Source organism: Chelonia mydas, chromosome 11 (assembly GCF_015237465.2).
Source record: "Chelonia mydas isolate rCheMyd1 chromosome 11, rCheMyd1.pri.v2, whole genome shotgun sequence".
NCBI classification, from domain to species: domain Eukaryota; kingdom Metazoa; phylum Chordata; order Testudines; family Cheloniidae; genus Chelonia; species Chelonia mydas.
In genome coordinates, this window is record NC_051251.2 from 31,402,723 (window position 1) to 31,428,548 (window position 25,826).

The window sequence follows — 25,826 nt, forward strand, 5'->3', positions numbered from 1 at the left end:
GGGGGAGGACTGAATACAGCAAGAGTAGGGAGGTTTGGGATGGAATGGGAGACAAAATTTCCCTCAGCTTCTCTGTGTTGTGGGATATGGAGGAAAGGGAGACAGCAGAGTACAGAGGACCAGGAGAAGCAAATTATAGTGGAAAGGGGGCCTCAGTGTGTCTGTTATTACCCTCTTTAACTCCAGCACAACAGTGCCCACATTCTTGGGACAGGGTCAGCTTGTCAAACAACATATCTATTCCACTGTTCCAGCCATGGCTGCTCAAAGCAAAGGGCCCTTTGTCAAAATCAGACAACTTTGACAGTCTGATGAGCTACCATCACTGGAGCTTCTATCTCCTTTCCTCTGGGAGCCTCAACCACTTCTCCTCTGACAGACTAAAAAGGGGAAAAAAGAGACCCCCCCTATCAAGTAAGGAAAAGGTACAATGAGCTGAGAGCCGGGAGACCACGACTTAAACATTCATAGCCCTTAACAAAAAAAGCAACATATGGGAACACCTTTTTGAAATTGTGCAGGTTTCAATGTACAGTTTTACTGCCTACTTGGCTGGAAGAGACTTGTGAAAAATGAAATACCAAAAGACATAAGACTAAAATTTAGTTTTAAAGCTTGAATGAGCTCAGCAGAATTCTATGCTACCAGCTCATGAAGAAATAATATCTGACAACTCTTTTGATAAATTATACCTGTACCATTAAAGGAAACTATACTATAAAGGAGACAAGTATTCCTGATCTCATTCAATGTCACCTCGATTGCTCACAACTTCTTTTTGCAAGATTCCTTTCTTTGTCCTGAGGTCCAACAGACAGTATCATGAATATCAAAAAACCTGTCAATACTGCATATATTCTGATTAAGGTTTCATAAATAACATCAACAAAAGATAACTAAAATGCATAAAGCAAAAATAGAACATACCACATAAAAACCTAAGGTTACTTTCCTAAGGGTATGTCTGCACTACGAAATTAGGTTGAATTTATAGAAGTTGGTTTTTTAGAAATCCTTTTTATATATTCGAGTGTGTGTGTCCCCACACAAAATGCTCTAAGTGCATTAAGTGCATTAACTCGGTGGAGTGCTTCCACAGTACCGAGGCTAGCGTCAACTTCCGGAGCATTGCACTGTGGGTAGCTATCCCACAGTTCCCGCAGTCTCCGCCGCCCATTGGAATTCTGGGTTGAGATCCCAATGCCTAATGGGGCAAAAACATTGTCGCGGGTGGTTCTGGGTACATGTCATCAGGCCCTCTCTCCCTCCCTCCGTGAAAGCAACGCAGACAATCATTTCGCACCCTTTTTCCTGGGTTACCTGTGCAGATCCCATACCACGGCAAGCCTGGAGCCCGCTCAGCTCACTGTCACCGTGCATCTCCTGGGTGCTGGCAGACGCGCTATTGCATTGCTACACAGCAGCGACTCATTGCCTTGTGGCAGCAGATAGTACAATAGGCCTGATAACCACCATCATCATCACCTAGGTGCTCTTGGCTGCCTCGGTGAGGTCAGTCAGGAGCGCCTGGGCAGACATGGGCGCAGGGACATAAATAGGAGTGACTCAAGCAGGTAATTCTCTTTAGTCCTGCCGGCAGTCGTATTGTACCATCTTCTGGCAAGCAGCCAAGAGATGAGGATGGCTAGCAGTCTTTCTGCACCGTCTGCTGCCAGCCTAAGATGTAAAAGATAGATGGAGGGGATCAAAACAAGAATTAGACCAGATTTGTTTTGTATTCATTTGCTCCCCCCTCCCTCCCTCCCTCCCTCTTTCCGTGAAATCAACGGCAGACAATCGTTTCGGTGAGGTCTGTCAGGGGCACCTTGAAAACTTTAATGGAGATTCAGTCCTGCCTGGACTACCGGGGGGGAGGATAGCTCAGTGGGTTGAGCATTGGCCTGCTAAACCCAGGGTTTTCAGTTCAAACCTTGAGCGGGACATTCTGTGTGACAGTTGTTTTTGTTTCTCCTTGATGTAAAGCCACCCCCTTTGTTGATTTTAATTCCCTGTAAGCCATCTTGTCAGTCGCCCCTCCATCCGTCAGAGCAATGGCAGACAATCGTTCTGCGCCTTTTTTCTGTGCAGATGCCATACCACGGCAAGCATGGAGCCCGCTCAGATCACTTTGGCAATTAGGAGCACATTAAACACCACGCGTATTATCCAGCAGTATATGAAGCACCAGAACCTGGCAAACGAAACCGGGCAAGTAAGCGACGTCAGCACGGTGACGAGAGTGATGAGGACATGGACACAGACTTCTCTCAAAGCATGGGCCCTGGCAATGTGGGCATCGTGGTGCTAATGGGGCAGGTTCATGCGGTGGAACGCCGATTCTGGGCCCAGGAAACAAGCACAGAGTGTTGCAGATCTGGGACGATTCCCCATGGCTGCAAAACTTTCGCATGTGTAAGGCACTTTGTGATTTGCTTTCCCCTGCCCTGAAACGCAAGAATACCAAGATGAGAGCAGCCCTCGCAGTTCACAAGCGAGTGGCAATAGCCCTGTGGAAGCCTGCAATGCCAGACAGCTACCAGTCAGTCAGGAATCAATTTGGAGTGGGCAAATCTACTGTGGGGGCTGCTGTGATGCAAGTAACCAACGCAATCAAAGATCTGCTGATATCAAGGGTAGTGAGTCTGGGAAACGTGTAGGTCATATTGGATGGCTTTGCTGCAATGGGATTCCCTAACTGTGGTGGGGCCATAGACGGAAGCCATATCCCTATCTTGGCACCGGAGCACCAAGCCGGCGAGAACATAAACCGCAAGGGGCACTTTTCAATGGTGCTGCAAGCACTGGTGGATCACAAGGGACATTTCACCAACATCAACGTGGGATGGCCAGGAAAGGTTCATGACGCTCACATCTTCAGGAACTCTGGTCTGTTTCAAAAGCTGCAGGAAGGGACTTTATTCCCAGACCAGAAAATAACCGTTGGGGATGTTGAAATCACTATAGTTACCCTGGGGGATCCAGCCTACCCCTCAATGCCATGGCTCATGAAGCTGTACACAGGCAGCCTGGACAGTAGTCAGGAGCTGTTCAACAACAGGCTGAGCAAGTGCAGAATGGTGGTAGAATGTGCATTTGGACATTTAAAAGCGTGCTGGCACAGTTTACTGACTCACTTAGACCCCAGCAAAACCAATATTCCCGTTGTTATTTTGCTTGCTGTGCGCTCCACAATATCTGTGAGAGTAAGGGGGAGACATTTATGGCGGGGTGGGAGGTTGAGGCAAATGGCCTGGCTGCAGGTTACACGCAGCCAGATACCAGGGCAGTTAGAAGAGCACAGGAAGGTGCGGTGCGCATCAGAGAAGCTTTGAAAACCAGTTTCATGACTGGCCAGGCTATGGTGTTAAAGTTCTGTTTGTTTCTCCTTGATGAAACCCCCCCGCCCCTTGGTTCACTCTACTTCCCTGTAAGCTAACCACCCTCCCCTCCCCCCTTCGATCACGGCTTTCAGAGGCAATAAAGTCATTGCTGCTTTACAGTCATGCATTCTTTATTAATTCATCACACGTATAGGGGGATAACTGCCAAGGTAGCCTGGGAGGGGTGGTGGAGGAGGGAAGGACAAGGCTACACTGCACTTTAAAACTTAAAAACTTATTGAATGCCAGCCTTCTGTTGCTTGGGCAATCCTCTGGAGTAGAGTGGCTGAGAGGCCAGAGGCACCCCCACCGCATTCTTGGGCATCTGGCTGAGGAGGCTATGGAACTTGGGGAGGAGGGCAATTGGTTACACAGGGGCTGTAGCCGCGGTCTGTGCTCCAGCTGCCTTTCCTGCAGCTCAACCATATGCTGGAGCATATTAGTTTGATCCTCCAACAGCCTCAGCATTGAATCCTGCCTCCTGTCATCACGCTGCCGCCACCTATCATCTTCAGCCCGCCACCTCTCCTCGTGTTCACGTTGTGCTTTCCTGCACTCTGACATTGTCTGCCTCCACGCATTTGTCTGTACTCTGTCAGTGTGGGAGGACAGCATGACATCAGAGAACGTTTCATTGAGACTGCGTTTTTTTCGCCTTCTAATCTTTGCTAGCCTCTGGGAAGGAGAAGATCCTGTGATTCTTGAAACACATGCAGCTGGTGGAGAAAAAAAAAGGGACAGTGGTATTTAAAAAGACACATTTTATAAAACAATGGATACACTCTTTCACGGTAAACCTTGCGGTTAACATTACATACATAGTACATGTGCTTTCATTACAAGGTGGCGTTTTGCCTCCTCCCACCACGTGGCTAATCCATCCCCCCTCCCACTACTGCATGGCTAACAGCGGGGAACATTTCTGTTGAGCCACAGGCAAACAGCCCAGCAGGAATGGGCACCTCTGAATGTCCCCTTAAGAAAAGCACCCTATTTCAAACAGGTGACCATGAATGATATCACTCTCCTGAGGATAACACAGAGAGATAAGGAACGGATGTTGTTTGAATGCCAGCAAACATACGCTGCAATGCTTTGTTCTGCAATGATTCCCAACTACGTGCTACTGGCCTGGCATGGTAAAGTGTCCTACCATGGTGGACGGAATAAGGCTGTCCTCCCCAGATACCTTTTGCAAAGGCTTTTGGAGTACATCCAGGAGAGCTTTATGGAGATGTCCCTGGAGGATTTCTGCTCCATCCCCAGACACGGTAACAGACTTTTCCAGTAGCTGTACTGGCCGCGAATGCCAGGGCAAATTAATCATTAAACATGCTTGCTTTGAAACCCTGTATACTATTTTAAAAGGTACACTCACCAGAGGTCCCTTCTCTGCCTGGTGGGTCCAGGAGGCAAACTTGGGTGGGTTCGGGGGGTACTGGCTCCAGGTCCAGGGTGAGAAACAGTTGCTGGCTGTCGGGAAAACCGCTTTCTCCGCTGGCTTGCTGTGAGCTATCTTCCTCATCCCCAAAACCTGCTTCCGTGTTGCCTCCATCTCCATTGAAGGAGCCAAAGCACAGGGTTGGAGTAGTGGTGGCTGAACACCCTAAAATGGCATGCAGTTCATCATAGAAGCGGCATGTTAGGGGTTTTGACCCAGAGCGGCCGTTTGCCTCTCAGGTTTTCTGGTAGGCTTGCCTCAGCTCCTTAAGTTTCACGCGGCACTGCTTCGGGTCCCTGTTATGGCCTCTGTCCTTCATGCCCTGGGAGTTTTTGACAAATGTTTTGGCATTTCGAAAACTGGAACTGAGTTCTGATAGCACGGATTCCCATACAGCGATCAGATCCCGTACCTCCCGTTCAGTCCATGCTGGAGCTCTTTTGCGATTCTGGGACTCCGTCATGGTCAACGCTGCTGATGAGCTCTGCATGGTCACCTCTGCTGATTAGCTCTGCACTCACCTGCAGCTTGCCACGCTGGCCAAACAGGAAATGAGATTCAAAAGTTCGCGGGCCTTTTCCTGTCTACCTGGCTAGCGCATCTGAGTTGAGAGTGCTGTCCAGAGTGGTCACAATGGAGCACTCTGGGTTAGCTCCTGGAGGCCAATACCGTTGAATTGCATCCACACTACCCCAAATTCGACCCGGCAAGGTCGATTTCAGGGCTAATCCCCTTGTCGGGGGTGGAGTAAAGAAATCGATTTTAAGAGCCCTTTAAATAGAAAAAAAGGGCTTCGTTGTGTGGACGGGTGCAGGGTTAAATCGATTTAACGCTGTTAAATTCGACCTCAACTCCTAGTGTAGACCAGGCCTAAGTAATGTATTACATTTATTAAGTGCTGTTCACTGAAATTCTGAACTGCAATCTACAAGAACTCCTTAATCTTCCAAACAGGACTTTGGGTCTGATCCTGAAATCCTTAGACAAAATTTCCCATTGACTTCTTTGGGAGTTTTCCCCAAAAAAGACCCAAAATCAGGCCTTGCATTTGCCAAACAAGATCCACTCACGTGGGCACGTCCCTCCCACATACAAGTTGGGAATCAGCTGCTTCTGCACCATGGCATCTCCCCTGCCCTTCCCAAGAACTCAATGGAAGGTCCTCCATGAGACTGGGATTTATGCAGAGTAATGGGTGAGGTTTGGGCAGACAATGAGCAGGCCACATTAGGAGGGATGAAACCCAGGGATGTACTGTCCTTCCACTGCACTTGCTGTTATCTGGGAAAAAATAATATAGCCACATTGGATGTTACTGTGGGAGGAGAGGGTGATCATAGTTCATAATGATTTAGTTTTCTTTTGTGCTCTATGTAACGATAGTCCTTACCCAAACAAAACAATTACAGTGAATGATTGATGTCAGTTTCTTTTGAAATTTGTTAATTTTATTACCTTTATTACCTACCAATAATCAGTGAAAACTGCCATAAACCAAGAACAGCCCTACTTTTACAAGGAATTATAACTTCTGTGTTTTTCTGTACCTGACCTTTATATTTGTGCTGAAGAATCTATTAGCAACTGCAAAGGAAAGAAGGAAGCCATATAGTACGAGCAGCAAATTCTCCTGAATGGCAGCCAGGAGTCTTCCATAGTATCCACATCTCTCCAGGATTAAAAGTCATTTTCTTAAAAGGTTATTTTTTAAAAACATTATGGAGTCTGGTATATTTTCTTTTCCTCAGAGAAAGCAGTTTTTCCTTTTATGCCAAGTTCTTTACAAGCTAAAAATCAAACCAGGTATGTCTGGACATCCTTGATATCTCATGAATCCAAGAATCTCCCTAAATTACTTGAGTACAAAAAAACCATGCACAATTAACCACAATACAGTGCAAGACAATTTCCATGTCTCAGCAACCTTATGAAACCAAATATAACAATGTTTAAGATTTATTGTGGCTTTCTAGTGATATAATATGGTTTACTTGAACCTTTGTAGAAAAGACCAAACCACATTTCAAGTAGGTTTGTAAGAAGTGCTTTAGTCGAAGTAGAGGTCTACAGACTCAGCTACATTTTTATCCTCTTTATAAGATGATTCGGACCCATCAACAGAAGCCAGAACAAATCATACTGTAGCTACACAGTGGGATTAGAACTTAATTTAGCCACTATTTTTAAACTCAGCTGTCCTTGTAGTCTTTTGAGGCTAATTCACCAAAATGTCCTGAGTTTCCTCTGTAAGATTTTAGGGAATGTTGGGAGAAAGCCAAAATATAGTCTTAATATGCACCTCCAAAATGGGAGAAATGTAGAAATATATAGTGCAGGGCTGAGTGTGGTTCTACTCTGAAAAGTGACTGAAAAAATTGATATCTTGATCAGCAGATCTGCATCCTATGTATTCAGAGCAATAACTTATTTTTGTGAAAAATACATTCCCACTCTAATACAGCTTTGGGAGAATAAAGTACCATTTTTACTAAGTCATTCTTCAGAGTAGAGCTGTACATTAAATTATTGATGTTACTATTACATTAAGGTACAGATGAGGAAAGTTTTCAATAAAAGAAAAGAAAAGAAAAGAAAAGAAAAGAAAAGAAAAGAAAAGAAAAGAAAAGAAAAGGACACAAATGCAGGATACCAACACCTTCTTTATGTTTTTTGGGGGAAAAACCTGCTCTGATATTGATGTCTAGTATTTTTTAACTCTTTTTCTCTCTTTAATGGTTTTTATACTAGCCAGCTTTCCCTGTCTATCTAGAGGCATCTTAAAGCAAGATATTGCTACTTATTTATACATGAACCTTGTTTAACTGCAGCTAATGCTGTTTTCAAATTGTTAGAAACCACTTATCCACTTACTTGTTAAGTAAAGCATATATTAACATATAGTGAATGTTCAGTTTACAATATTTCTAGTCAGGAAGTCCTTAAAATGTTACACTAAGTCTCTGCCCCCACCCTACATTTTACCTGTATTATATATCCCTCCTCACCATAACATGTGAGTGCCTATTCTGGAATTAGACACATGCAGGTCATGTCTAACCCTTGCCACTTCTTCTTACACAATGGCATCTCTCATTCCAAAGCTAAAACTCAGGCCCACGTCCTCATTGCAGTAGTTAAGATATGAAGTCACTGCTTCTTTTCTGGCCTTCCAACAAATGCCATCTTGCTCTTAAAACCATTTACAACACTTTTGTAATTCTCATCTACCTGGTTCATCACATTGACTATGTTGTCTCCTTCCCTTTCTTTGCATCTCTCCATGAGCTCCTCCTGTTCCACCACAAATACAGGTACTTCTCCATGAGTTTCTCCTTTTTCACGACAAACACAGGTAATTGTTTTCACTTTTAAGACCTTTCATGATTTGAGTCTACTGAACATTTCTCATTAGATATCAAGCTGTCAACCCTCACCTCTGCTCTGCCAAGGATACCAGCCTTTACTACCCATCAGTCCAACTTTCCTTAATACCCCTTCTTTGCATTTTCTTCCATGCAGACCTTTATGCATGGGGAAGCTCCACATAAAAAGAAAATCAGCATATTGTCCTTCTTCAGATTCAGAGTGCTGTGACCACTGTTTCTTGCACTAATCATAACAACACACTGTTACCTTTCTCCTCCTCCTTTGCATTTGTTGTCCCTTGTCATATACTTAGACTGTAAGCTTGTTGGGGCAGGGACCTTCTTTTCATTATACACAAGCAAGGTGCTTAACAATGGGGCCCAGTCCCTGATACAAACCTCTAAGCAGACCACAATACAAATAATAAACTGAAGCAACTAAATGAAGATTATTATACATAAAAAATTAATTCTTCTAGGAATAAAAAACCTTTACCTTTAATTGTATATTAGCAGATGCTTTTTTCTTTTCTTCAGTAAGTGCATGTAGTTGTTTGTAATCAACAGGTTTATACTTCTGGCTGAAAAGACCATTTTTCATACGAACAACCAGATTATCTATATTTAACATAAAAAAGTCATTTCAAACTGTATAGAAACATTTTTTAAATGTTGGACACAAAATTAAAGCTTAATTCACAGGATGACAGAGTATTGTACTTAAAAACATATGATTTTGCTAAGAAAATATTAGGAAAATAGTTACACATTAAAAGTAATTTGTGTTCAGTGGATCTGATTTTCATTCCACTTTAGTGTCAAATCAGGAGTAACTACTAAAATAAACTGAGCTCTAACCTGGTAAAAATGATATCATAAACAGTTTCACAATTTGTCTATTTTGCAACTATCTTCGTCAATCAATGATATTGGCAATCAACACCAAAAATTAACATAAGGAGCACAGTGGAGTCATGGTTCATGACTACAGTTCCTAAGCTTTACAGGAATGCAGATAAATAAATAATATTCAGTTTAAATAAATAATATTAAATTTAAATTGGGTTTGCTGGAATTTTAGTAAATTCTGATAAAATAATAGAAAAACACAGGCTACAATGTACTTTTAGTTATTCCTGGTTCCAAAGAGGATGGATCTAGACTGTTCTCAGTGGTAGCAGATGACAGAACAAGGAGAAATGGTCTCAAGTGGTGAAGCACTGGAATGGGTTATACCTAGGGAGGTGGTGGAATCGCCTTCCTTTGAGGTTTTTAAGATCAGGCTTGACAAAGCCATTGCTGGGATGATTTAGTTGGGGTTTGGTCCTACTTTGAGCTGAGGGTTGGACTAGATCATCTCCTGAGGTCCCTTCCAACTCCAAGATTCTATGATAACTACTCAGACATATTTATCATGAACTCTGAATTAAGGAACCAGTATCACTTCTAAGATGTCAGATGAATAGTTCTATTTACATATGAATGGAACGAACTGTAGAAACTCAGTTATTTCAGCTATATATCAGACTGATTTTCCAATACAAGAACAGAAAACATTTTCCACTATATTTAATTCATCATTCTGAATTATGTAGGCTCGGAGAGGAGGGGAATAAACTTACTTTCTTTAAATATATGGGAAGCCATCATAGAATCATAGAATATCAGGGTTCGAAGGGACCTCAGGAGGTCATCTAGTCCAACCCCCTGCTCAAAGCAGGACCAATCCCCAACTAAATCATCCCAGCCAGGGCTTTCTCAAGCCTGATGTCAAGGTTCCTCCCCCACTCTGAACTCTAGGGTACAGATGTGGGGACCTGCATGAAAACCTCCTAAGCTTACTTTTACCAGCTTAGGTTAAAACTTCCCCAAGGTACAAATTAATTTTATCCTTTGTCCTTGGAATATCCATTGCCACCACCAAATTCTAACTGGGTTTACTGGGAAACGTAGTTTGGACACGTCTTTCCCCCCAAAATCCTCCCAACCCTTGCACCCCACTTCCTGGGAAAGGTTTGGTAAAAATCCTCACCAATTTGCATAGGTGACCACAGACTCAAACCCTGGGATCTCAGAACAATGAAAAAGCATTCAGTTTTCTTACAAGAAGACTTTTAATAGAAATAGAAGTAAATAGAAGTAAAGGAATCACCTCTGTAAAATCAGGGTGGTAGATACCTTACAGGGTAATTAGATTCAAAACATAGAGAATCCCTCTAGGCAAAACCTTAAGTTACAAAAAAGACACATAGACAGAAATAGTCATTCTATTCAGCACAGTTCTTTTCTCAGCCATTTAAAGAAATCATAATCTAACACATACCTAGCTGGATTACTTACTAAAAGTTCTAAGACTCCATTCCTGTTCTATCATAGAATCATAGAATCATAGAATATCAGGGTTGGAAGGGACCCCAGAAGGTCATCTAGTCCAACCCCCTGCTCGAAGCAGGACCAATTCCCAGTTAAATCATCCCAGCCAGGGCTTTGTCAAGCCTGACCTTAAAAACCCTAAGGAAGGAGATTCTACCACCTCCCTAGGTAACGCATTCCAGTGTTTCACCACCCTCTTAGTGAAAAAGTTTTTCCTAATATCCAATCTAAACCTCCCCCATTGCAACTTGAGACCATTACTCCTCGTTCTGTCATCTGCTACCACTGAGAACAGTCTAGAGCCATCCTCTTTGGAACCCCCTTTCAGGTAGTTGAAACCAGCTATCAAATCCCCCCTCATTCTTCTCTTCTGCAGACTAAACAATCCCAGCTCCCTCAGCCTCTCCTCATAAGTCATGTGCTCTAGACCCCTAAACATTTTTGTTGCCCTCTGCTGGACGTTTTCCAATTTTTCCACATCCTTCTTGTAGTGTGGGGCCCCAAACTGGACACACTACTCCAGATGAGGCCTCACCAATGTCGAATAGAGGGGAACGATCACGTCCCTCGATCTGCTGGCAATGCCCCTACTTATACATCCCAAAATGCCGTTGGCCTTCTTGGCAACAAGGGCACACTGTTGACTCATATCCAGCTTCTCGTCCACTGTAACCCCTAGGTCCTTTTCTGCAGAACTGCTACCGAGCCATTCGGTCCCTAGTCTGTAGCGGTGCATGGGATTCTTCCGTCCTAAGTGCAGGACTCTGCACTTGTCCTTGCTGAACCTCATCAGATTTCTTTTGGCCCAATCCTCCAATTTGTCTAGGTCCCTCTGTATCCTATCCTTACCCTCCAGCATATCTACCTCTCCTCCCAGTTTAGTGTCATCTGCAAACTTGCTGAGGGTGCAATCCACACCATCCTCCAGATCATTTATGAAGATATTGAACAAAACCGGCCCCAGGACCGATCCTTGGGGCACTCCACTTGATACTGACTGCCAACTAGACATGGAGGCATTGATCACTAACCATTGAGCCCGACAATCTAGCCAGCTTTTTATCCACCTTATAGTCCATTCATCCAGCCCATACTTCTTTAACTTGCTGGCAAGAATACTGTGGGACACTGTGTCAAAAGCTTTGCTAAGGACAACAGACTTCAAGGACAACATAATTAGTTCCTACTGCATGCAACATAAGTTATAACATCTTACTTCTGGATTCCTACGGTCACTGTTTAAAACATCTGGACAAGCAGGTAGATACAAGACAGATTGACTGGGATTTTCAAATGAGCCTATGGGAGTGGAAGCTTAAGGGAATTAGGCATCTAACTTCCTTAGGCTCCTTTGAAAAATGTCAGCCACTGCCTGGTGTCTTGTGGTACCGCAAATCAGTTTTAGACACTGATGGCAAAAACACATCCCTGGAACAACTCAACTTCAATGAAATAATACCCTCTCTTCAGTCTCTCATCTCTCTCACACCTACACAATCTAAGTGAGGGAGAGGGTATCTGGGATGAGGACAGTGTGAGTGGGCAAGTAAAAAGAGAGAAAATAGCAGAGGAGGCAACAATGAATGTGGAGAATCAGATGAATAAGAACAGAAAGTGAGTCAATGGAGAAACTTAGACAGGCAGAAAACCGAGAGGATAAAGAAAGGGGACAGGGGAAAATGGGAGAGACTACACTCATTTTTTGGAATTTTAACAGACACCCATTTCACACAGAAAGATACATTAAAAGAGATCACTAAGTAAACACATAAAGGTCCATATGCTTCTGTCAACCAGGAAATAATTACTTAGCAGTATCTACATTAAAACACCTGAAAAATATTTGTTCCATTACCAATGTTTGGTAAAGGCAGTAATACTGTATGTCCTCCCCAGGTAATAAGTCTCCATCATCCTGGAAATTTTCTTTCTAAATATATTTTTTCATGTGCTCAAGACAGGGACCAGAATGACAGTGGAGGAGACTGAAGTAATCTTTTCCTAGTTCTTCACAACTTACTCCCATTTTATATCTCTACCCACATTTCCTTTCTACACGAGTCTACACGTTCTCGCTGCTCGTCCTAAGAAGGTTATGTTATTCATGTCCTTCTTCTACACTTTTCTTTGTGCCTTCTGTCATGTAGCTTATGCCTGGAACTCTCTTCTGAACCTAGTTTCACCTTCTTCTTTTAATCATGCTTCAAAAAAATCACTCCTTCACGGAGGCTCGTAAAGTCAATGCGATCTGCCTACACAAGATTTGAATGCAGGAGGGATTGGAAAGAAAAGGCCTATCCCACTAGGTTACCTTATTTAGCAAAACTTGCTCTTATGTTTTGGTGTCAATATACCTTCTGATTGATTATTGAAAATAAAATGACATGGGGTGATACTTCCAATATTGAGTATGTGTTGTAAACATCTGCAAAGCTACCTCATTATCCTCCTCAGCACTCTCCTTTGCTGTGACGCCTACAGAAAACCTGACAATGGTTAGGCCAGTAGTATGTTGAGACCACTGGCTACTATACAATACTGACAAATATTTTCATATTGTTTTCTAGTACTCCCCTATCAGTATCCATCTGTTGTCCCTTATACTTAGCTTTTGGGGGGCAGAGACCTTCTTTTTGTTCTGTTTGTATCTTAGTACCTATCTTCCAGGTGCTAAGGTAATACAAATAATGTTATGAACAACATTTACCTAGTAACAAACCAGACGTTATGACATTTACATATTACAGCGGGCAAAGGAGCACAATAAATAAAATGTGAAAGAAAAAAAACAGTGGCTTCCAAAATGATGCCAGATGATACCTTCTATCATTAAGGAGGGTTTTTTTAATACCAAAGATCAGAATGTTATAGTGCCATTCATATGTATGTAATTGTACACAGTAGCTTATAAATATTGTTCAATTGTAGACTGTGATAGAACAGTTAAACTAATAAAAATTCAAATATATATACCTATGTCACTAGTCCTGTGAGTTGTAATGAACGTTCGAAGGTCCCTTCCACTCATGTTTCTTACATCTGTTGAGAAATAAAAGTTTTGATATTCTAAAAATCAATTTAGCTAAGAAATTGTAATGCTCTTATTTTTTTTGTACACTGGGACAGGAAAGCTAGTGTCATATTGTTGAAACTACCTTCTAACCAGATAATAAATTATAAGGGTTCATCTTTTGTTTTAGGACAGACTTCATGAATCGCTTTGTGAAACACTAGCAAAATCCCTTTTATATTATATTGATGACATTAGAAGAAACAGAAAAAGTAGCCACTCTGTGGTAGATCTATGTTACTCAGAAAAATACAGTCAAACATGAAGTCATCCACTCATTATACACGTACTAATAGCTGAAAGCCAGTGCTGTTGCATGGGTGCAGCCATAGGCACCGACTCCATGAGTGCTCCAAGGCTGGAGCACCCATGGGGAAAAAATGGTGGGTGCTGAGTACCCACCGGCAGCCAGCTCCCCTCCACTCCCTATCCTGCCTGCCACAATCAGCTGTTCTGCGGCGTGCAAGAGGTGCTGGGGGTGGGGGGGAAGAAAGGAGCGAGGGCCGGGCATGCTCAGGGGAGGGGGCAGGAAGAGGCAGGGTGGGGGTGGAGTGGGGGGTGGGTGGGAAGGGGTGGAGTGGGGGCCTGGCCTGAGGCAGAGCTGGGGGGTTGAGCATCCCCCAGCAGATTATAAAGTCAGCGCCGCTGGGTGCAGCATTTGGGCCAAGTAATCTGCCAGCTGTTCAGCCTTCCTCATACGACCAATGAAACTGTTGCATGCAAGTTAGCTGTAGAGTAGGAGTAGTAATAGGTCAGAGATAACTCAACCAATCATGGCATAGATACATGATTTGCTGTTGGTTGGATATATTTTGTAAAATCAAAATGCCTGATAAGTTAAGAACTTGATGTTAATGGACTGTGAATCCCAGCGATGATTGAATTTGCTGATATTCTGAACAAAAAAAAGCTCTCAACCATGCTCGTAGCTCTTTCCATTGCTTCACACTGAGAGACATTCTAGGCTTCAGAGTGTCACAAAGATAAGATTCCAGGATTGTCACCTATTATGTAGATAATGCTTTTCAAAACTTATTATCATTATTAAAATCATCCCAAGAATAGAATAGGAATAGAAGGCTTTGTAGGAAACTTATATGCAGTGCTGTTGTGCCAGGATATTAAGGAGACTAGGGGATGAGGTAGTATTTTATTGGACCAACTTTGTTAGTGAGAGAGACAAGCTTTAAGCTTACACGGGGCTCTTCTTCAGGTCTCAGAAAGTAACTCAGAGTGTCCCTACTAAACACAAGGTGGAACAGATTGTTTAGCATAGTAGTTAACACACCTCAAGGGAACATTCAAGGTGAAGAGGCCCATTAACACCCCTCCAGTCATAGGGAGGAAAGGAAGGATGGGAACCTGGGAGGCAGTGACCATGAGATGGTCGAGTTCAGGATCCTGACACAGGGAAGAAAGGAGAGCAGCAGAATACGGACCCTGGACTTCAGAAAAGCAGACTTTGACTCCCTCAGGGAACTGATGGGCAGGATCCCCTGGGAGAATAACATGAGGGGGAAAGGAGTCCAGGAGAGCTGGCTGAATTTTAAAGAATCCTTATTGAGGTTACAGGGACAAACCATCCCGATGTACAGAAAGAATAGTAAATATGGCAGGTGACCAGCTTGGCTTAACAGTGAAATCCTTGCTGATCTTAAACACAAAAAAGAAGCTTACAAGAAGTGGAAGATTGGACAAATGACCAGGGAAGAGTATAAAAATATTGCTCGGGCATGCAGGAGTGAAATCAGGAAGGCCAAATCACACGTGGAGTTGCAGCTAGCAAGATGTTAAGAGTAACAAGAAGGGTTTCTTCAGGTATGTTAGCAACAAGAAGAAAGTCAAGGAAAGTGTGGGCCCCTTACTGAATGAGGGAGGCAACCTAGTGACAGAGGATGTGGAAAAAGCTAACATACTCAGTGCTTTTTTTGCCTCTGTCTTCACGAACAAGGTCAGCTCCCAGACTACTGCACTGGGCAGCACAGCATGGGGAGGAGGTGACCAGCCCTCTGTGGAGAAAGAAGTGGTTAGGGACTATTTAGAAAAGCTGGACGTGCACAAGTCCATGGGGCCGGATGCGCTGCATCCGAGAGTGCTAAAGGAGTTGGCGGATATGATTGCAGAGCCATTGGCCATTATCTTTGAAAACTCATGGTGATCGGGGGAAGTCCCGGACAACTGGAAAAAGGCTAATGTATTGCCCATCTTTAAAAAAGGGAAGGAGGAGCATCCGGGGAACTACAGGCCAGTCAGCCTCACCTCAGTCCCTGGAAAAATCATGGAGCAGGTCCTCAAGGAATCCATTCTGAAGCACTTAGAGGAGAGGAAAGTGATCAGCAACAGTCAGCATGTATTCACCAAGAGCAAGTCATGCCTGACTAATCTAATTGCCTTCTATTACGAGATAACTGGCTCTGTGGATGAGAGGAAAGCAGTGGATGTGTTGTTCCTTGACTTTAGCAAAGCTTTTGACATAGTCTCCCACAGTATTCTTGCCAGCAAGTTAAAGAAGTATGGGCTGGATGAATGGACTATAAGGTGGATAGAAAGTTGGCTAGATCGTCGGGCTCAACAGGTAGTGATCAATGGCTCCATGTCTAGTTGGCAGTCAGTATCAAGTGGAGTGCCCCAAGGATCGGTCCTGGGGCCGGTTTTGTTCAATATCTTCATAAATGGAGGATGGTGTGGATTGCACCCTCAGCAAGTTTGCAGATGACACTAAACTGGGAGGAGAGGTAGATATGCTGGAGGGTAAGGATAGGATACAGAGGGACCTAGACAAATTGGAGGATTGGGCCAAAAGAAATCTGATGAGGTTCAGCAAGGACAAGTGCAGAGTCCTGCACTTAGGACGGAAGAATCCCATGCACCGCTACAGACTAGGGACCGAATGGCTCGGTAGCAGTTCTGCAGAAAAGGACCTAGGGGTTACAGTGGACGAGAAGCTGGATATGAGTCAACAGTGTGCCCTTGTTGCCAAGAAGGCCAATGGCATTTTGGGATGTATAAGTAGGGGCATTGCCAGCAGATCGAGGGACGTGATCGTTCCCCTCTATTCGACATTGGTGAGGCCTCATCTGGAGTAGTGTTTCCAGTTTGGGGCCCCACACTACAAGAAGGATGTGGAAAAATTGGAAAACGTCCAGCGGAGGGCAACAAAAATGATTAGGGGACTGGAACACATGACTTATGAGGAGAGGCTGAGGGAACTGGGATTGTTTAATCTGCGGAAGAGAAGAATGAGGGGGGATTTGATAGCTGGTTTCAACTACCTGAAAGGGGGTTCCAAAGAGGATGGATCTAGACTGTTCTCAGTGGTAGTTGATGACAGAACAAGGGGTAATGGTCTCAAGTTGCAGTGGGGGAGGTTTAGGTTGGATATTAGGAAAAACTTTTTCACTAGGAGGGTGGTGAAACACTGGAATGGGTTACCTAGGGAGGTGGTGGAATCTCCTTCCTTAGACGTTTTTAAGGTTAGTTGGGGATTGGTCCTGCTTTGAGCAAGGGGTTGGACTAGATGACCTTCTGAGGTCCCTTCTAACCCTGATATTCTATGATTCTAAGGGGGAGGAGAGAGTGGGGAAAGCAGCTGAGGCGAGGTGGTTAGTGGGTTACAGATTGTTGTAATGAGCCACAAATCCAGTGTCTCTATTCAGTCCATGATTTTTAGTATCTAGCAAAGTTATGAATTTAACCTCCCAGGCTCATCTTTTGAAAGCGTGCTGCAGGTATCCTTAAAGGACGAGTACTGTGAGATCAGATATAGAGTGATCACTTTGTGAAAAGTGTTCACACACAGGTGAAGTGGGGTTTTTGTCTTTTATCATTTTCCTGTGTGAGTTCACTTGAGAGTATATTGATTGCATGGTTTCACCCACAGTTGCTATTGGGGTATTTAGTGCACTGGATGAGGTACACCAAATGTTGTGATAGGCATGTGTAGGACCCAGAGATCTTGAAATGTGTGTTGTGGGAACCATTGATCATTGTAGCAGTGAAGATATGTCTGCAGGTTTTGCATCTGTTCTGGCAGGGTCTGATACCACTTTGTATGAGTGTATCCTAGTCTGATAGAGGAAGTTGGAAGGTTATTTGAAGGGGGTTCAGAAAAGATTTTACAGGATGGAGTCCCCATTGACTATGGGTTGTAGTTGTTTGATGATGCCCTGTATGGGTTCCAGTGTGGATTGGTAGATGACAACTAGGGATGTGTGGTCAGAGGAGATTTTATTTCTGTTTTGAAGCAAGTTCTCTCGGGGTATTTGGGTGGCTGGTTCTACTTCTTTGGTGGAGAGTCCTTGTTTGGTGAATGGGGTTTTGAGTCTGTTAAGGTGTGTATTCTAGACATTTTCCTCACAGCATATTCTGTGGTATCCGAGTGCCTGGCTGGAGATAACATATTTCTTGGTGTGTTTGGGGTGGTTACAGGATTTCTAAAGGTAGGTGTGGTGATACATGGAGTTTCTTGTATATAGTTGTCTGTAGGGTTTGTGGCAGGGCAAGGCCAGATGGCTATAGAAAAGTAGTGGGAGACAGATATATTAGCCTCAGGCTAAACAAATCTCTGGTACCAGGATAAGTAAATGGCAGCTGCTCTAGGTCAATTAAGACACCTGGGGCCAATTAAGATCTTTCCAGAAGGCAGGGAAGATAGCTAGGTTGATTGGGATACCTGAAGCCAATTAGGGGCTGGCTGAAACTAAGTAAAAGCCTCCCAGTTAGTCCGTTGGGCATGCGTGTCAGGAGCTGTGGGAGGAAGCCATGCTGTTGGAGGAACTAAGCAGTACAAACCATATCAGGTGCAAGGAAGGAGGCCCTGAGGTAACGGTGAAGGAGATATTGAGTGGGGGCTGCTGTGGGGAAGTGGCCCAGGGAATTTCACATGTCCTATTTCCAAAAAGTCAGCTACCATAGCTGCTACTATTAGGGTCCCTGGGCTGGAGCCCGGAGTAGAGGGCGGGCCAGGGATCCCCCCTCCCCTCCCCGATTAATCACTGAGACTGGGAGACAACAGAGACTGTGCAAGGAAGTGTAGCTTCTCCTCACCGCCCTTGCTGGCTTATGATGAAAATGGCTCAGTAGGCTATGATCCTTGCCTCTAGAGAGAGAACGGCTGCGTGGAGGGTCACAGTGAGCCTCTGAGACTAGCGAAATCCACCAGGAAGCGCAGGACCCACTGAGACAAGGACAGAGCTTTGTCACAGGTTCCATTAGGAAACTTGACATTTAACATATAGTACAAACTAGAATAAACTATTTGTAATTCACTTTGACCTCAGTTAAGAATTTATGGACACTATGATAGATCCTGCACATGATGTTCTGTAGCAGAATAAATGAGGGAACCAAGATGCCTAGTTCAGTACATTCTTAAAGTATGTACTGAAATATATCTGATGGTTATAGCTATTATGTTCCTTAATGACAATACCCTGCACAGCAAAACATCAAAGGCCATTGGGAAGTCACATCTTTGTTCGAGAAGATTAAAATTCTGCAAATAAGTTCCATTATCACTGCAAACAAACAGTCAATACTATTCAAATTTGAATCACGACTGTAGCATAGCACACAGACTACTAACCATATGATTGAGAGTTAGTTTTATACCCATTTTGCATAGGTATGACGACACAAGTTAAAAGACAGTGTAGATTCAGGCTGAATAGGTTTTGTACATTTGATGTTACATAGTCACATCAAACAGAAAACAGCTAAGGCCTGTTGATCAAGTCTGACCTTCCTCAGTACTCCTTGATTTATGTTCTTCAGTCTTCTTTGCTGTTATCATGAAATAGACCCTTGCATTGAACAAAAAGAATGGAAATACTCGAAGTCAGAAAAATATTTATTTATATTTCTAAAAGCGTCAATAGGCTTCCATCACATGTCTGTTCCAGAAGTAATACATCCATTTCACAGGGTTGTTTTGAAGACAAATACATTATGTTAGTCAGTCAAACTACAGTGATGGGTGTCATAAGAGCGTAAACAGACAAATTAAAAATACAATGTAAACAAAATTACTCATCCCACCTTGACAGCTAAATATAAAATAAACTCTCATTCCAAACTAGATCCCAGCTCCCCCACAGAAGTCTGAACAAAAAGATGAGCTCTGCATTTTGCCCAAAAGCATAGCAAATCTAGGCTCCGAAGGACCAAGAGGAGTACAAACGAAAGGGAAGACCTTAATCGAGAATACTAGATCAGCAGCTCTATTTTGTCTAGTGAGGGAACTCCAGCTTGAATATTTCTGTTGATTGAAACTGTGCCAGGGATAGACAGTCTCTCAAATAGCCCTAGATCATCTGAGATCTAGTTTTGTAGGTTAACACCTACACACTGAATTTTATACAGAAGCCTATTTGCTGCCGGTGCTCATCTGAGAACACTGGTTTAGTGTACTCCTGACCTAAAATGTGCTTAAGCAGCCATGGCATTCTGTACAAGCTTCAGTTTGAGTGGCCTTAAGGTGTACTCTTATGTAGAAACCACTACAGAAATCTAATCTTGAGATGACAAAAGCATAGATAATTGTGGTATAATCTGCATCCATGACAAAAGGTCCCTTTTTACCAGATGCAGTGGGTCTGTGGGTTGTTGGCCACAGATGCTGTCTGGGCATTCAGGCAGAGCCCAGTCTAAGTTGTCCACCTATTCTACAAATGGCAGTCTCTCAATCAAAGGTGCCAATTTTAGTTTCACAAACTCTTCTAATTGCTTCCCTCAACTTACGAACATTATCTTGGTTTTAAGATGCAGCAATCTAGCAGTCATCCATGCCCATGCCCACTGAGTAAACACTCTACCTCTCCATTATGCAGCAGCTTTGTTCAACCTTCTAGCCACACTAAGGCTTCATCTACACACCATTTTTGTACTAGTAAAAAAAAAAAATCACACTCCTAACCAAAATATTTAAAGATTATAGTTATACCAGTACAATCCTCAGTGTGGACAGAATTATTCCAGTATAAAGATATAATACACTGATACAGCTTATTTGCCTTCCTGTACAGTAATAAATTATACTCGAAAAAGCACTTTTATACAGATGTAGTTAAAGCAGAACATCTTAGATGTCCAGACGAGCCCTACGGTGGTTATTAAAGGGATGCTGGTATTGCAGCAGGATATCCAAATTAGAATTCCAGGGCAGGATGCAAAGTCCATACGAACCAGCTACTCCCAGCCAATCACCAAATTTCTCTGCTCGAACCTTTCCCACACTACAGAGACAAACTCATCACAGATCCCTCTCCAGGAATAACGAATCAATCCTATGGGTATCTCACTGCCATGTTGCCCGCTCATCAGCCATGTATTTTCTTCCTCCCATAATTTAACACAGAACACTAAATCCCATCTGAAAAATGAGATCTCTGACAAGCATCTAGGCTCCTGGCAAAACAAAGCAATCCTAAAGGAGAGAGATTATTCAAAAGGTTGACAAGTTAGTGCAGTGCTTAACTAACAAAAGGGTCTAGGCCAAGACATGATAGCTGGCTGATTGTAGTCTGAGCAGGACAGACTAAACACCATTATTAGTCCCTCAGGACTCTTCTCTACAAGTCACCTGCCCAACCACTTATATCTATACCTCCATTAACCCAGAAGAAATCCATTCTTCTCCCAAACTACCTATCCCCTAAACAACTCCCTCTCCATCACCCACTCAATCCAATCCCCACATCCAGTACACAAGTTTCATTCAATTTGCCATACTGGATCAGACAAATCTGGTCATACATATTCTCTCCCTCTATTCCTCTCCTGAGATTTCCACTACTATTCCTTTCTCCTACATGAAATTTAGACAAAAGTGCATAAGACTGTTCCAAACATTTATCAGTGCCGATGATGGGTGAGAAGTTAAAGGTGACCTGCAAAGGGACAAAAATTGGATTTGTCTGTGTCTTTTTATTTTTGATGCATAAAGAAGCCCTGCATTTTTCAAAATCCACATATATTTTCTGCCTGTTTTTAAATTTTAGTAATATCAAGAATGCCTAGTCTTATCTTCCATGTTTTCTTGGAGGAGTCATTGGATGTTTTAAGTAAGATGTCTTTAATAGCATATATATTGTTGAGGAAGGTCTTTCTGAATAAAAATAATTTTGCTTCTTGGGCCTTCACCTCGTATTTTTGATACTATATCCTACCGCATTTTCAATCACCAAGAGTCTTCTCTCTCCTCCCACCTGCCTACTCCCCCAGACAGCAGTACAGACAAGACAAGACATGAATTCCTAAGACAAACAACAGCAGAAGGAAAAAGAATAGTCTAAAAAGACAAAATCTAAGGTTGCCAACTTTCATAATTTTATTACAAATCTTACAATATTTATTTTTCCTAAAAGCCCCAGTTCCTTAAGTAGTGTGGTTACATGGGAATTAAGCTTTCATTAAGTTTACAGCCATCACTGTAGTATAGGAAAGCATGAAGACATGAATCCTATTGGCCTATAAAACAGAAGACAAAAATACTGACAATATTTTTTTTATAATTTTTATTTTTAAACCCAACTCATTTTTTAGTGATATTGAAAATCTTTTTTGAAAATCTTTTAGAACTTCATAAAGAAGCAGAAAGGAGAACAAACCCATTTTTCCTTTGCTTAGTCCTCCAAAAGAAAAAGGGGAAGTTATTAACCAGGGATCACAATTAAGAACAAAAGACAGGTGTGACATGAACTTGGAGAATAATCCTATCTGTCAGAATTTAAAAAAAGGATTTGCACTTGTACCAAATATGGGGTAGTGTTTAGCTTATACATGTATCATATTCAATTATATTCTCCCCTGTGTAGGTACCTATAATTCCTATCGATCATGCAGGCTTCAAGAGAATAAACCCCTCAAATGTGTTACTATGTGCTTTGCTCTGATTGGCCAGTCTATAACAGGCTTTCTACTAATTTCTCAGTCAGAAATATCTTTGGTTATCACAGTTAGTTACTAGCATTATGGGAATGAAAAACAATATTCAGCTCAAGTGACATATTAGCATAGTAATGGTATTCTACGTAACACATATGCACTAGGAAGAACAGACCGAATTCTCTATTTGAAAGACAAGATGCTTCCCAGGTAGGGTTACGAGGTGTCCAGTTTTTGATTGGAACGCTTGGTTGAAAAGGGACCCTGTCGGTTCCAGTCAGCACTGCTAACCAGGCGGTTAAAAGTCCAGTTGGCATTGGGCTGGCAGGCTCCCTACGCGGCACCCCGGAAGCTGCCAGCATGTCCCTCTGGCTCTTAAGTGTAGGGATGGCCACAGGGGCTCCGTGCGCTCCACTCCCTGCCCCTCCTGCCCAAGTGCTGGCTCCACAGTTTGCATTGGCGAGGGTGGGGGCTTGGAGGAATGGAGTGGATGGGGGCAGGGCAGGAGTGGGGGTTGAACACCCCCGGAGGAAGCTGGCGCCAGTATCTGTTCTGGTCACCGATCGGCAAGCACACTATCACAGAGCCTCCTGGATTTGCAAGGGAGAATGAACTGATCATGCCCTTTGCAAGCCAAGCTGCTTCAAACTTCCTGTAACATGCAGGGCAGGCAGTAAAGTTTTCCCACAGTGCACCCAGTTCTAGGGCTAAAGCAGCCACATTTTGGGGGGAGGGGCGCTAGGGACTCTGGGATATGGCTTCTTTGACGTGGGTCTGCACACTGCAGTGTGGAAGCCAGAGCCTCAGGTTTGAGCACAGGTTAGATAAATCTTAACATCAGGTTAAAATACAATGAAGATGCTCAAGCCCAGGGTTCCCTAACTTGGGTCAGCTGTCTCAAGTCCAACTAACCCTGGGCTTACGTTGCAGTGTAGATGTACCCTTATAGTTTCCTACTCATGCTCCCCACTCCTGCACCTGAGGACACTCCCTTTGACTTCAGTGTGGGAGAATCTGGCATGAGGGAGCTGTTCATTAGCATGCACAGAAGGCAAAACCACAGGCTAAAAATTGTAGCTTGAAACATCTCACCATGGCTTCTTAAGGTGCTCTGATGCCATAGCATTCCCCCAGAGTTCTGTACTGCTCCCCCAGCCAAAGAGAAATTAGTGTTGCTCTTCTAAGAAGAGCTCTGTGTAAGCTTGAAACCTTGCCTCTCTCATCAACAGAAGTTGGTCCAATAAAGATATTACCTCACCCACCTTGTCTCTAAATCCTGAGACCAAACACAGCCACAACAACACTGCATATAAAAGTATGTATTGTTCAGTTACATTACAGTGCAACTATTTTGTATTAGTATGGGCATTCTGCTATCTGAAAGTACTTTGATAGCATAGGGTTTTTAATCACTAGTATTAAGGAAATCCTCACTGTGCTGAACAGTCTGCACAATTGAGTCAGTGGAGGAACAGTGATTCAGCAATTTCAGAAAGCAAAAAAATCTACTTTCCTTTTCATTTCCATTTCCATTCTGACAAACATAACTCAAGGAAATTATAAGTGGCAGAAATATTGCTTACTTTATCTTGTACCTCTGTCTTAGTTCACAGACACTGAAGTAATTTCTTATTGTTTTTTATTCTGAAGGATGGCCACTGAATTTTCTATTTCAACATGTCTCATTGACAAGGTGGGTGTCAGAGGGCTAGCTTGCCTTTACTATATTCAGCAGTAATGCAAGGAACCTACAGGCCTGTATCCTGTAAGACATTGGCTTGAGCAGTTAGCATAAGACTTGAGGCCTATTAACTTTGGCACAGATAAATGACCTAGTGGTCACCCCTAAGTTCTGGGGAACTGGAAATAGAGCGTGAGGGGGAATTTTACCCATAATGACATCAGCCAACCACAGGAACATGAGCTCACATCTGCAGATATCTGACCACAAGAGTGCGATGGCAACAAGTTGACATACATAAGAAGCTGAGATCATTAATATACCAACATATAGGTCAGAGAATGACACCCCAACATTAGTAGGGTGAAGAAATACAAGTAAGGAAGAGGAGGGAAACCCCTACTGGATATGCATTAGACATAGAGGCATCAGCATAACATATTATAAAAGTTATCAAATTGTGTGTGAAGACAGAGAGATGTAGCCCCTTGGGAGGTGCCAGGATGATGACCATTGATGATGATGATGAGGAAGGTGAAGGTGATGGTGATGGTGATGAAGAAGATAATGGCTAACATTTCAGGTTGTTCTGCAAGGAATGGTGTGAGTATATGGATGGTCAGATGTACAATTTATATTATCTCTATCTACCTTAATGAGTGTTTGTGACTTTGTAAATATAGAACAGTTCATATAGTGTGAGTGTTGCAACTGTACACATAGGGGTTCCCAACTATATAGTAATTTTAATAATAGTGGGCCTGATCTTGGGACAAGAACCTGTTAACCCTCAAAGTGATAACTGGGACTTCTTAAGTAATCAATTCAATTAAAACAATTTATAGATCAGGCTACAGTGAAGTAATATATTTTATTGGATCAACTTCTGTTGGTGAAAGAGACAAGCTCTCTTCTTCAGTTCTGGGAAAGGTACTCAGATTTCCATCCTTGTATCTATCCGTGATGAAGATAAAGACACTGCTATGGGTACCTGCATGGCCCCACAGTATGCTAACATTTTTATGGCTGACTTAGAACAACGCTTCTTTAGCTCTTGTCCCCGAACGCCTCTACTCTACTTGCACTACATTGATGACATCTTCATCATCTGGACCCATGGGAAAGAAGCCCTTGAGGAATTCCACCATGATTTCAACAATTTCCATCCCACCATCAACCTCAGCTTGGACCAATCCACACAAGCGGTCCATTTCCTGGACACTACTGTGCTAATAAGCGATGATCCCATAACCACCACTGAATACCAGAAACCTACTGACTGCTATACTTACCCACATGCCTCCAGCTTCCATCCAGGACACACCACACAATCCATTGTCTACAGCCAAGCTCTAAGATACAACCGCATTTGCTCCAATCCCTCAGACAGAGACAAACACCTACAAGATCTCTATCAAGCATTCTGAAAACTATAATACCCTGCTGAAGTGAAAAAACAAATTGATAGAGCCAAAAGAGTACCCAGAAGCCACCTACTACAGGACAGGCCCACCAAAGAGAATAACAGAACGCCACTAGCCATCACCTTCAGCCCCCAACTAAAACCTCTCCAGCGCATCAAAGATCTGCAACCTATCCTGAAAGACGATCCCTTACTCTCACTGATCTTAGG

General features: G+C 43.1%; 1 protein-coding gene across 1 annotated transcript in view; it reads right to left on the reverse strand.

Moving 5' to 3' along the window:
• Window positions 1-25,826, reverse strand: part of CCDC148 (coiled-coil domain containing 148) — a 155,187-nt gene that overhangs the window by 100,071 nt on the left and 29,290 nt on the right. The window contains exons 2-3 of the mRNA XM_037912823.2: window positions 13,533-13,598; window positions 8,683-8,804 (exon numbers count right to left, since the gene is read on the reverse strand). Coding sequence (XP_037768751.2) covers window positions 8,683-8,804; window positions 13,533-13,587 — 177 coding nt within the window. The 5' untranslated portion in view covers window positions 13,588-13,598. The remainder of the gene's footprint in view (window positions 1-8,682; window positions 8,805-13,532; window positions 13,599-25,826) is intronic.